The sequence below is a fragment of the Leptosomus discolor genome, chromosome 5 (genome assembly GCF_034619465.1).
Source record: "Leptosomus discolor isolate bLepDis1 chromosome 5, bLepDis1.hap2, whole genome shotgun sequence".
Classification (NCBI taxonomy): Eukaryota; Metazoa; Chordata; class Aves; order Leptosomiformes; family Leptosomidae; genus Leptosomus; species Leptosomus discolor.
In genome coordinates this window covers 70372465-70385754 of record NC_141395.1, presented here as the reverse complement: position 1 = coordinate 70385754, position 13290 = coordinate 70372465, and the positions used below count along the sequence as shown (strand labels likewise).

The 13290-nt window shown below is 57.8% G+C and overlaps 1 protein-coding gene and 3 pseudogenes across 1 annotated transcript; 1 reads left to right on the top strand and 3 right to left on the bottom strand.

Moving 5' to 3' along the window:
* Positions 1–298: 298 nt before the first annotated feature.
* On the bottom strand, positions 299–607 carry LOC147415592 (feather beta keratin-like). The gene has a single exon (XM_086465719.1). It carries the CDS (start codon positions 605–607, stop codon positions 299–301), a length of 309 nt encoding a protein of 102 aa, XP_086321845.1.
* A 3679-nt stretch (positions 608–4286) lies between these two features.
* On the bottom strand, positions 4287–4607 carry LOC147415591 (feather keratin pseudogene; annotated as a pseudogene).
* A 3563-nt stretch (positions 4608–8170) lies between these two features.
* LOC147415590 (feather keratin pseudogene) lies at positions 8171–8491 on the bottom strand (annotated as a pseudogene).
* A 3166-nt stretch (positions 8492–11657) lies between these two features.
* On the top strand, positions 11658–11978 carry LOC147415589 (feather keratin pseudogene; annotated as a pseudogene).
* The last annotated feature ends 1312 nt before the right edge of the window (positions 11979–13290 follow it).

Sequence of the window (13290 nt, the reverse complement as noted above, 5' to 3'; positions counted from 1 at the left end):
GAGCATCACAGTAAAAATCCACAGTGGTGTCTGGCTTATGAGAAGGTGTTTGCAGCGTAGAGAAATGGATATAGCAGAAGGCACAATGCAAAGAGGGAAGCGGAAGAAGAGGAAGAGATCCATGGGCCGTGTTTGCAGGCAGGCCGGGCTGGCCCCTTCCCTGCTTGCTTTGTGCCTGGAGAGAAGGAGCCGTGGATGGGAAGCCCATTGGCCTGCAAGGGCCTGGAGGGGTGTCCTCAATCCATGCCGTGGCTTGCCGGGTGTGGGAAGTTGGTGTCAGGGGTGGTGGCGAGGGCCCTTAGCAGGGGTAGCAGCCTCTCCTGCCGCCGTAGCAGCCCAGGCCTCCGAAGCCGTAGCCGAGGCCAAAGCCGCCGGAGGAGATGGGCACTCCCTGGGCGCTGAGTTCGTTGCCCACGGCAGCCGATGAGGAGGATCCGACGGCGGTGCTCTGGGGGAAGGAGCTGAGGATGGGTCCTGGCAGGGTGACCACCACGGTGGAGGGCTGGATGACGACGCGGGAGTCCTCGCACTGCCTGACACAGGGCTCGTTGCAGCTGTTAGCCAGCGGGGTGGGTCCGCAGGGGCTGCAGAGGCTGTTGCAGGCCATGGGGGTGGTGTGGAGGGTCCCTGGAAGAGAGGGTGTTGAGAGAGCGGAGGGGCGTGGGGGCGCGAGGGGTTGGAGGAGGGCGGTGGAGCGGGGAGGGGTGGTGAGGGGCTGTGGGGAGCGTGCGCGGCGGTGAGGAGGCGTGAGGGCTGGTGAGGCTGGGGCCGAGCGCAGTGGGAGAGAGGGGCCAGGTGGGGCAGGAGGAGGAGGATCAGGGGGTTGCGGCTGACCTTGGGGAGCGGGGAGGAGAAGGCGTGAGGAGGAGAGGTGTGTGAGGGAGAGAGGCGCTGGGCCGGCTTTTATGGTGGTGCGCGAGGGGCGGGACGGCCTTGGGGCAGGACGGCATTTGGCAGCAGGCAGCTCTTGCCTGCCCCAGCCCTGCCAGCAATGAGGTGGGGTGTGTTTCCCTGGCCGCAACGCTCCCTCTTCATGTCCTGCTCTCGAGGACGTGTCCCCTTGGCCCTGGCGGCAGCTTTGAAGTGAGAGTCTTAGAGGCCAAAGGCTTGGTGCTGGTGGCGCGTGTCAGGGCGGGCAGAACACGTGGCCTAAGCGTCCGAGTGGTTTTGTGTCATCCGTGAGATCATCCCATGGCATTCCTGTGGTGTGGTTCGAGGGTGCGTTGTGAAGAGGGGACCCCATTTCCTCGCAGTCCTGGCAGGCTGGTCTGGGCTCTGCAGGTGTGCTGGGCGTGAGGGGCTGCCGCTTCGATCGCGTTTTGTCCCTCCCTGCCTTGATGCCAATCACTCAGCCTGTCTTTAGACCTGGCCTTTCCCGTAGGGTGTCTTGGTGCCCCTCATGCTTGTGAGGTCCTATCCTCCTGGAGAAAGGAGGCTGCCAGTATGGGCTTGTGCCTCCTGGAGCCCTCCATGGTCTGGCAGTTGAACCAGCCAGAGGAGGGCTGTTTGTGAGAGCAGGACGTTGTCCTGGCAGCCCTGGGTCAGAGCTCTCAAGCCCTGTGATGTCGGGAGGCCATCCGTGGTCCCCAAAGTCTTGTGTTGTCCTCTCTTTATCAATCTGCTTAGCTAGGGTACGCATGTTTGCAGCCTGAGCTCTGGTATGATGTGTCCAAAGAAGAGCAAGGACGTGGTGAAGGATCTGGAGAACACGTCTTATGAGGAGTGGCTGAGGGAACTGGGGGTCTTTAGTTTGCTGAAGGTAACAGCTGAGGGGAGAAGTTTTCTCTGTCACAACGTGAAAGGAGGTTGTAGCGATGTGAGTGTCAGTCTCTTATCCCTAGTGAGAAGTGATGAGGAGTGGAAACAGCCTCAACTTGCACCGCGGGAGGTGTAGATTGGATATTAGGGACAATTTCAACACCAAAGGAGTTATCACGCAATGGAACAGGATGCCCCAGAAAGAGGATTTGGAGATTGCCGAGGGGAAGTGGAGGCGAGCATGCAGCACCTGTGTGCAGAGCGGAGGCCCTGGTGGTGGTGGTGGGTGCGTGCGGAAGGGTTGGTGAAGGGCAAGGCCTGCCCCAGTGGAGCCGAGGGGAGTGTTTTGCAGGCTGTTTGTCAGGCGAGCAGTGGTTGTTGCTGAGGACGATGAAGGGAGGTAGGAAGGATTGCTGTGCGTCTGGATGTAGCCAAGTCGCTGAGGCCTGAGAGTTCATAGTCACGAATGCTGAGGGAGCTGGCTGATGTCCTTGGGTGGCTACTCTCCATTATCTTGTGAAACTCCTGGTGGCTGGGAGCATTTTGTGGATGGAAGAGAGCTCAGAGGTCTTGTGTGTTGAAGGAAGATCTTATAAATTGGAGGCTGCGTAACCTTGACATAATTCTCACGGAATATGATATAGGAAATGTTTCTGGAAAGCCCTGCCAAGCCCCAGAAAAACAAGATGGTGATGGCAAGCGATCAGCATGGATTTATGAAGTGGTCATGATGCTGGACCGACCTCTGTGTCTTCTACCTTGAAGTGTGTGGCTTTGTGGACAAGGAGAGAGCTGTGGCAGGTCTTTCCCTGGAGTTTCCATAAAGACGTAACCCCTTTCTCCCCTTGCAGTCTCGCCAACCAGCCAAGAAATGATGGGTTGTGTAAATGGCCAGTGAGGTGGGCTGCAAAGTGGTGGGAGGGCTGGGCCCAGAGACTTGTGGTGAGTGGCCTCACGTGCAGTGTGAGGCAAGTGTCAAGTGGTGAGGCCCAGGTGCCAGATCCATGGGGCCAACCTTGTTGAAGACCCTGCTCAATGACACGGGCAGTAGGATAAGTGCCCCCTCAGCAAGTGGACGGATGATGCATTATGTGTCAAAGTGGCTGAGGCACGGGATGGCTGTGGCACCCTTCAGAGGGAGCTGGTGAGGCTGGAGACGGGGGCAGAGAGGAATCTCCTGAAGTTGAAGAGGGGGAAATGCCATGTCCTGCATCTGGGGAGGAATAGCGCTGGGCAGCAGGACATGGTGGTGGCCAAGAGGCTGGAAAGGCCCTTTGCTGAGCACGACTTTGTGGTGCTGGTGGAGAAGCAGCGGACTACGAGGCAGCAATGCAGCCTGGGTCAAAAGAGGCCGAGAGTCTCCAGGGCGGCGTTGGGAAGAGCGTTGCCAGCACTTCATGGGGAAGTGATCTTGCTGTGCCTTCAGCACTGGTGAGGCCCTGTTGGGGTAAAGTGTTCACTTGAGGGTTCCCCTAATGAAGAAGGACCCAGAGTTGGTGGAGCAAGTTGAGTGCAGGGCCACCAAAACTCTGAAGGGACGGGGCATCCTTTCCATGAGGAGAATCCGAGAGAGCTGGAAGTTCTTTCCAACAGGGAGGCGAGTCTGCACAGGGGAGATGTCAACACTGTGTCTAAACCACCGACGGAATGTCATGAGTACTGCGGAGTCAGACTCTTCTCCTGGTTGCCCACGGCCACGGCAAGGGTGAATGGAAAAAGCTGACAAGACGTGCCGTTGCCTTGAAGAGAAAGCAAGGCTTTTTCAGTGAGAGGGTGGTCAAACAGAGCAACCGCTTGTGCAGAGTGGTGTTGCAATCTCCATCCTTGGCGATACTGAAAACATGAGTGGATGTGGTCATGGACAGCATGCTGAAGCTCACACTGCTTGAGCATGCTGGGATGAAGGAGATACTCCCCTTAAGTTCCTTGCATAATCAACGGTTCTCTTTGCTGTGATTTACTTGCTGTGACAGCCAGAGAGTAGTGCTGGGAAAAAGCATAGGAAAACTTCATGGTGCCACAGGGAGCTTGCGTCACAGGCGGAGGTAGAAGTGCATTAGCATGTCGAAGCCTTTGTTTGGGCAAGTGAAGGGCACGTGTCATGTTCTGGAGAGTCCCTTGTGCTGCTCTGTGTTGTTGCTGATGTTGTTGCTGGGAACATACCTCATAAGAAAGGCCTCGTAGCCCTTTTTCACCCATACGATGGTCTATTGACCCCTGGCTTTGGGCTGGGTGATGTTGGCAGATCGATGAGAGAAGAAAGGAAGAGGAGGCATGCGAGGCTGGGATGCAGGAGAACTTTATTGAGGAAAATAAGAGAAAAAATGCAAGAGCAGCCAGCGGAAGGGACCCATCCTGAGGGTCAAGTGGGGCGACTACAGTACGAGGTCCTTGGCTTATAGTAGGTCTCGACAGAACACTGTGATTTTCCACCGATGAGAGAGGGAGAGTCCTGGAGGTGTGACCTCAAACCATGCCATAAATTCCTGGGTGTGGGAGGCTGGTGTCAGGGGTGGTGGCGAGGGCCCTTAGCAGGGGTAGCAGCCTCTCCTGCCGCCGTAGCAGCCCAGGCCTCCGAAGCCATAGCCGAGGCCGTAGCCGAGGCCGAAGCCGCCGGAGGAGATGGGCACTCCCTGGGCACTGAGGACGTTGCCCACAGCAGCCGATGAGGAGGATCCGACGGCGGTGCTCTGCGGGGAGGAGGTGAGGATGGGTCCTGGCAGGGTGACCAGCACGGCAGGAGGCTGGATGACGACGCGGGAGTCCTCGCACTGCCTGACACAGGGCTCGTTGCAGCTGTTAGCCAGCGGGGTGGGTCCGCAGGGGCTGCAGAGGCTGTTGCAGGCCATGGGGGTGGTGTGGAGGGTCCCTGGAAGAGAGGGTGTTGAGAGAGCGGAGGGGCGTGGGGGTGCGAGGGGTTGGAGGAGGGCGGTGGAGCGGGGAGAGGTGGTGAGGGGCTGTGGGGAGCGTGCGCGGCGGTGGGGAGGCGTGAGGGCTGGTGAGGCTGGGGCCGAGCGCGGTGGGAGAGAGGGGCCAGGTGGGGCAGGAGGAGGAGGGTCAGGGGGTTGCGGCTGACCTTGGGGAGCGAGGAGGAGAAGGCGTGAGGAGGAGAGGTGTGTGAGGGAGAGAGGCGCTGGGCCGGCTTTTATGGTGGTGCGCGAGGGGCGGGACGGCCTTGGGGCAGGACGGCATTTGGCAGCAGGCAGCTCTTGCCTGCCCCAGCCCTGCCAGCAATGAGGTGGGGTGTGTTTCCCTGGCCGCAACGCTCCCTCTTCATGTCCTGCTCTCGAGGACGTGTCCCCTTGGCCCTGGCGGCAGCTTTGAAGTGAGAGTCTTAGAGGCCAAAGGCTTGGTGCTGGTGGCGCGTGTCAGGGCAGGCAGAACACTTGGCCTAAGCGTCCGAGTGGTTTTGTGTCATCCGTGAGATCATCCCATGGCATTCATGTGGTGTTGTTCGGGGGTGCGTTGTGAAGAGGGGACCCCATTTCCTTGCAGCCTTTGCTGGCTGGTCTGGGCTCTGCAGGTGTGCTGGGCGTGAGGGTCTGCCCCTTTGGCTGTGTTTTGTCCTTCCTTGTCTTGATGACAAACACTCAGATTGTCTTTAGGCCTGGCCTTTGCCGTTGGGTGTGCTCTGATGGTGTCTTGGTGCCCCTCATGCTTGTGAGGTCATCTCTTGGAGAATGGAGGCTGCCGGGTTGGGCTTGTGTCCCCTGGAGCCCTCCATGGTCTGGCAGTTGAACCAGCCGGAGGAGGGCTGTTTGTGAGAGCAGGACGTTGTCCTGGCAGCCCTGGGTCAGAGCTATCAAGCCCTGTGATATGGGGAGGCCATCCGTGGTCCCGAATGGCTTGTGTTGGCCCCTCCGTAGCGCTCCTCTTAGCTGAGTTGGACGTGTTTGCAGCCGGGGCTGTGGTATGATGCTTCTAACCAAGTAGAAGAAAGCTGGTGAAGATCTAGAGAAAAGATTTCTGAGGAGCAGCTGAGGAAACTGGGGGTCTTTAATTTACAGAAGGGGACATCTGAGAGGAGATCTTATCACTGCCTTCAATCACCTGAGAGGAATTTGTAGTGAAGTGGGTGTCAGTCTCTTATTCCTAGTGAGGAGTGATAGGAGGGGAGGAAATGGCCTCGTGTTGTGCCGGGGAAGTCTAGATTGGATATTGGGGACAATTCCATCAGCACCTGTGTTGTCAAGCAGTGGAACAGGCTGCCGAGGAAGGTTGTGGATTCACCATCCTGGGAGGTGTTTAAAAGACATGTAGGCATGATGCTTAGAGGCATGGTTTAGTGGTGGACTTGGCAGTGTCAGGTTAACGGTTGGACTCGATAAAGCTAAGGATGATTTCCAGTCTCAGTGGCTCTATGACTCTACATGGGATACGGTGCAAAAGTAGTTGAGATTTTGGAGAATTTGTGACTGTGTTGAGAGGCAGAAGGGGAGCGGGAGCGTGAGGAGGGGAGACAAGGCCTTTGGCGTCTTTACTTGGGGTGAGCGCCGAGGGGTGTGGGCCCTTCCCTGCACAGGGTTTGACGGTCAGAAAGAGGATTTGGAGATTGGCGAGGGGAACTGGAGGCGAGGATGCAGGACGTGTCTGCAGAGCCGAGGCCCTGGTGGTGGGAAAATCGTGCTGGACTGACCTCCATGTCTTTTGCCTTGAAGTGAGTAGCTTTGTGGATGATGAGAGAGCCATGGCTGGTGTTTCCCTGGAGTTTCCAGGAAAGCCCTTGCTGCTTCCTCCCTTTGCAGGCTGACTGACAAGCTGAGAAATTACGGGTTGCGTCAGTGACCTGTGAGGTGGATTGCCAAGTGGTGGAACGATTCAGCAGAGAGGCTTGTGGTGCAGTTGGAGGAGAGTGTGAAACGGTGTAGCCCAGGAGTCAGATCCATGGGGCAAACCCTGGTGAAGAACCTCTTCAATGATGTGGGCAGTGGGACAAGTGCCCCCTTCAGAGGAAGCTGGCAGATGCTGCAATCTATGGTGGAGTGGCTGAGGCATGTGATGGTTGTGGCAACACTCACAGGGAGCTGGAGATGCTGGAGACTGGGGCAGAGAGGAATCTCCTGAAGTTGAACAGGAGGAAATGCCAAGTCCTGTATCTGAGGAGGATTAGCACTGGGCAGCAGGACATGGTGGTGGCCAAGAGGCCGGAAAGCCCCTTTGCTGCCCACAACTATGTGTTGCTGGTGGAGAAGCAGCAGGCTACGAGGCAGCAATGCAGCCTTGAGGGAAAAGAGGCCAAGAGTCTCCAGGGCGGCGTTGGGAAGAGCGTTGCCAGCAGTTCGAGGGGAAGTGATCTTGCTGTGCCTTCAGCACTGGTGAGGCCCTGTTGGAGTAAAGTGTTCAGTTGAGGGTTCCCCTAATGAAGAAGGACCCAGAGTTGGTGGAGCAAGTTGAGTGCAGGGCCACCAAAACTCTGAAGGGACGGGGCATCCTTTCCATGAGGAGAATCCGAGAGAGCTGGGAGTTCTTTCCAACAGGGAGGCGAGTCTGCACAGGGGAGATGTCAACACTGTGTCTAAACCACCGACGGAATGTCATGAGTACTGCGGAGTCAGACTCTTCTCCTGGTTGCCCACGGCCACGGCAAGGGTGAATGGAAAAAGCTGACAAGACGTGCCGTTGCCTTGAAGAGAAAGCAAGGCTTTTTCAGTGAGAGGGTGGTCAAACAGAGCAACCGCTTGTGCAGAGTGGTGTTGCAATCTCCATCCTTGGCGATACTGAAAACATGAGTGGATGTGGTCATGGACAGCATGCTGAAGCTCACACTGCTTGAGCATGCTGGGATGAAGGAGATACTCCCCTTAAGTTCCTTGCATAATCAACGGTTCTCTTTGCTGTGATTTACTTGCTGTGACAGCCAGAGAGTAGTGCTGGGAAAAAGCATAGGAAAACTTCATGGTGCCACAGGGAGCTTGCGTCACAGGCGGAGGTAGAAGTGCATTAGCATGTCGAAGCCTTTGTTTGGGCAAGTGAAGGGCACGTGTCATGTTCTGGAGAGTCCCTTGTGCTGCTCTGTGTTGTTGCTGATGTTGTTGCTGGGAACATACCTCATAAGAAAGGCCTCGTAGCCCTTTTTCACCCATACGATGGTCTATTGACCCCTGGCTTTGGGCTGGGTGATGTTGGCAGATCGATGGGAGAAGAAAGGAAGAGGAGGCATGCGAGGCTGGGATGCAGGAGAACTTTATTGAGGAAAATAAGAGAAAAAATGCAAGAGCAGCCAGCGGAAGGGACCCATCCTGAGGGTCAAGTGGGGCGACTACAGTACGAGGTCCTTGGCTTATAGTAGGTCTCGACAGAACACTGTGATTTTCCACCGATGAGAGAGGGAGAGTCCTGGAGGTGTGACCTCAAACCATGCCATAAATTCCTGGGTGTGGGAGGCTGGTGTCAGGGGTGGTGGCGAGGGCCCTTAGCAGGGGTAGCAGCCTCTCCTGCCGCCGTAGCAGCCCAGGCCTCCGAAGCCATAGCCGAGGCCGTAGCCGAGGCCGAAGCCGCCGGAGGAGATGGGCACTCCCTGGGCACTGAGGACGTTGCCCACAGCAGCCGATGAGGAGGATCCGACGGCGGTGCTCTGAGGGGAGGAGGTGAGGATGGGTCCTGGCAGGGTGACCAGCACGGCAGGAGGCTGGATGACGACGCGGGAGTCCTCGCACTGCCTGACACAGGGCTCGTTGCAGCTGTTAGCCAGCGGGGTGGGTCCGCAGGGGCTGCAGAGGCTGTTGCAGGCCATGGGGGTGGTGTGGAGGGTCCCTGGAAGAGAGGGTGTTGAGAGAGCGGAGGGGCGTGGGGGCGCGAGGGGTTGGAGGAGGGCGGTGGAGCGGGGAGGGGTGGTGAGGGGCTGTGGGGAGCGTGCGCGGCGGTGGGGAGGCGTGAGGGCTGGTGAGGCTGGGGCCGAGCGCGGTGGGAGAGAGGGGCCAGGTGGGGCAGGAGGAGGAGGGTCAGGGGGTTGCGGCTGACCTTGGGGAGCGAGGAGGAGAAGGCGTGAGGAGGAGAGGTGTGTGAGGGAGAGAGGCGCTGGGCCGGCTTTTATGGTGGTGCGCGAGGGGCGGGACGGCCTTGGGGCAGGACGGCATTTGGCAGCAGGCAGCTCTTGCCTGCCCCAGCCCTGCCAGCAATGAGGTGGGGTGTGTTTCCCTGGCCGCAACGCTCCCTCTTCATGTCCTGCTCTCGAGGACGTGTCCCCTTGGCCCTGGCGGCAGCTTTGAAGTGAGAGTCTTAGAGGCCAAAGGCTTGGTGCTGGTGGCGCGTGTCAGGGCAGGCACTAACAGTCACAGGGCAGACATGTCCTAGGCTTACGAATGGTGTTGTGTCATCAGTGAGGCCGTTCTTTAGCACTCGTTTGGTGTGCGTGCGGGTTACTTGTGAAGCGGGGCCCCATTTCCTCACAGCCCTTGCAGGCTGGTCTGGGCTCTGCACGTGTGCTGGGCGTGAGGGGCTGCCCCTTCCATTGTATTTGTTCCCTCCTTGCCTTGATGCCACTCTCTAAGCCTGTCTTTAGGCCATGGCCTTAGCGGTTGGGTGTTATCCGATGGTGTGTTGGTTCCCCTCATTCTTGTGGGATAGTAGCTTGGAGAAAGAAGGCTGCCCGTTTGGGCTTGTGCCGTCTCTGGATCTGCCCTGGGGGTGTCAGGGTAAGCAGACAGGGGAAACATACTGATGGAGGACACAGAGAAGGCAGAGCTACTGAATGCCTCCTGAATGGCTACAAGTCTTTGTGCCCAGCACAAAAAACACCATCTCTCCACAAACTCACCTGCTCTTGCGAGGTGATCCACATCAAGCCTGTGTCACACCAGCGCCCAGGCTGTAAATGTGCCAGATCGAGGTAAGGGGAGCGCTACAGAGGGGCCAACACAAGCTTTTAGGGACCATGGATGGCCTCCCCACATCACAGGGTGTGGTGGGTTGACCCTGGCCAGATGCCAGGTGCCCACCCAAGCCACTCTGTCACTTCCCCTCCTCCACTGGAAAGGGGAGAGGGAAGAAAAAAATATAACAACAGTCTTGTGGGGTTGAGAGAAGGACAGGGACATCACTGAACATTTACCGTCATGGGCAAAACAGACTTGACTATATAAAAATGTAATTTATTACCAATTAACTCAGAGAGGAGTAATGAGAAATAAAACCAAATCTTAAAACACCTTCCCTCCACCCCTCCCTTCTTTTCTGGGCTTAAATTTGACCCCAATTTCTCTCCCTCCTCCTCCCCCCTTGCGGCACAGGGGGGAAACAGGGAACAGGGGTTGGGGTCAGTTCATCACACTGTTGTTTTCTGCCGCTCCTTCCTCCTCCTAGGGAGGACTCCTCACACATTACCCCTGCTCCAATGTGGGGTCCCCCTCACGGGAGAAAGTCCTCCATGACTTCTCCAGCGTGAGTCTTCCCACGGGTTCAGTCCTTCATGAACTGCTCCAACGTGGGTCTCCTCCATGGTGTGCAGTCCTTCAGGAACCAACTGCTCCAGCGTGAGCCCCCCTCACGGGGTCACCAACAGCAAACCTGCTCCAGCGTGGGCTTCTCTCTCCCCACGGGCCACAGGTGCTGCCAGGAGCCTGCTCCAGTGCAGGATTCCCACGGGGTCACAGCCTCTTTCAGGTATCCACCTACTCCGGCATGGGGGCCCTCCATGGGGTGTAGGCAGTCATCTGCTCCACCACCCATGGGCTGCAGGGGGACAGCCTGCCTCACCGTGGTCTTCACCACAGGCCGCAGGGGAATTGCTGCTCTGGCACCTGGATCATCACCTCCCCCTCCTTCTTCACTGCCCTTGGTGTCTGCAGAATGTTTCTCTCATAGCCTCACTCCTCTCACATGCTGCAATAACTTCTGTGCAACAACTTTTTCACTCTCTTAAATACATTATCACAGAGGCGAAAAACACTCTCGCTGATGGGCTTGGCCTTCGACAGCAGCAGGTCCGTCTTAAAGCCGGCTGGCATTGGCTATATCTGACATACGGGAAACTTCTAGCAACTTCATACAGAAGTGACCCCCGCAACTCACCTGCTACCAAAACCTTGCCACGCAGACCCGTTACACAGGGCTTGATAGCTCTGACCCAGGGCAGACAGGACAATATCATGCATGAGGGGGACCAAGACACCATTGGATAACACCCAGCGGCAAAGGACAGACTTAAAGCCAGGATTAGTAAGATAGCATCAAGACAAGGGGGAACCAAACAGGATAGAAGGGGCAGCACCTCATGCTCAGCACACCTGCAGAGCCCAGACCAGCCTGCAAGGGCTGTGAGGAAATGAGGCCCCCACTTCACAACGCACCTGCAAACCACACCACACGAGTGCCACAGCATGATCTCATTGATGACACAAAAACACTCGTACGCTTAGGTCATGTCTTCTGCCCGCCCTGACACGCACCGCCAGCAATAAGCCTTTGGCCTCTAAGACTCTCACTTCAAAGCTGCCGTCAGGGCCAAGGGGACACGTCCTCGAGAGCAGGACATGAAGAGGGAGCGTTGCGGCCAGGGAAACACACCCCACCTCATTGCTGGCAGGGCTGGGGCAGGCAAGAGCTGCCTGCTGCCAAATGCCGTCCTGCCCCAAGGCCGTCCCGCCCCTCGCGCACCACCATAAAAGCCGGCCCAGCGCCTCTCTCCCTCACACACCTCTCCTCCTCACGCCTTCTCCTCCTCGCTCCCCAAGGTCAGCCGCAACACCCTGACCCTCCTCCTCCTGCCCCACCTGGCCCCTCTCTCCCACCACGCTCGGCCCCAGCCTCACCAGCCCTCACGCCTCCCCACCGCCGCGCACGCTCCCCACAGCCCCACACCACCCCTTCCCGCTCCACCGCCCTCCTCCAACCCCTCGCGCCCCCAACGCCCCTCCGCTCTCTCAACACTCTCTCTTCCAGGGACCCTCCACACCACCCCCATGGCCTGCAACAGCCTCTGCAGCCCCTGCGGACCCACCCCGCTGGCTAACAGCTGCAACGAGCCCTGTGTCAGGCAGTGCGAGGACTCCCGCGTCGTCATCCAGCCTCCTGCCGTGCTGGTCACCCTGCCAGGACCCATCCTCAGCTCCTTCCCCCAGAGCACCGCCGTCGGATCCTCCTCATCGGCTGCCGTGGGCAACGAACTCAGCGCCCAGGGAGTGCCCATCTCCTCCGGCGGCTTCGGCCTCGGCTATGGCTTCGGCTATGGCTTCGGAGGCCTGGGCTGCTACGGCGGCAGGAGAGGCTGCTACCCCTGCTAAGGGCCCTCGCCACCACCCCTGACACCAACCTCCCACACCCGGCAAGCCACGGCATGGATTGAGGACACCCCTCCAGGCCCTTGCAGGCCAATGGGCTTCCCATCCACGGCTCCTTCTCTCCAGGCACAAAGCAAGCAGGGAAGGGGCCAGCCCGGCCTGCCTGCAAACACGGCCCATGGATCTCTTCCTCTTCTTCCGCTTCCCTCTTTGCATTGTGCCTTCCGCTATATCCATTTCCCTACGCTGCAAACACCTTCTCATAAGCCAGACACCACTGTGGATTTTTACTGCGACGCTCCCACTGCGGGCCAGGAATATCTTGGTGCTCTGGTGAGACCTACAGCAATCAAAGGACTTTGGCTGACGGCCATCCTACTGTCACGTCAGACTGGCTCCTTTTCACTTGCTGCTCCTGTTTTTTCACTTTTCTTTTCTCAATAAATTTCTCCTGCATCCCAGCCTGTGATGCCTCCACTCCATTTCTTCTCCCAAGGTTCCACACAAAGTTCGGGCTCGACAGCCCATTGTATGGGTCGAAAAGGGCCACGGGACCTCTCTTAGAAAACTGGCTACCACCACCACGAACACCACCACAGACTGACACTTGGGCTCTTCAAGAACGTGACACAAGCCCATCACCTGCTTTAGTTAAAGTCTCGGACATCACAACGCTCCCCTGCACACACCTCTGATGAGATCTCCCCATGCCAGCACACGCTTCACTATCTCTCTTCCCCACCACGACCCTCCAGTCCTCCCAGCAAACAGAATCATAGAACCATTTAATTTGTCAGGAAAGCTGGAGAGCATTGGCTTCAACTCCACTGCTCAAGCAGGGCCAGCTCCAGCAGAGGTTATCCAGGACCACGGCACGTCAGGGTTTCAGTATCTCCTAGGACAGAGACTCCACCACCTGTTTGACCAACTTCACACGGAAAAAGCCTTGCCTTCATTCCCCACAGAATTCCACCTGCTTTCCCTTGTGCCCACAGCCTCTTGTCTTACTAGTGCGCACTGCTTCAAAGAGCCAGGCTCCCTCCACTTCATTCCCTCCCGGCTGCGATTTAGGAACATTTATGGCCTCCTCCCTGCACTTCCTTATCTCCTGCCTAAACGCTCCCAGCTCTCTCAGACTCCTCTCCTAGGAAAGAGGCTCCAACACCTTCGGCATCTCCCCTGGTGGCCTGCACTGCTCTTGCTCCAACAAGGCCATGTCCTTCTCACACTGAGGAGCCCAGAACCGCACACAGCACTTCCCACCGGACGTCACCAGTGTTAGGCAGACAGGAAGGGTCACCTCCCTCAACCTGCT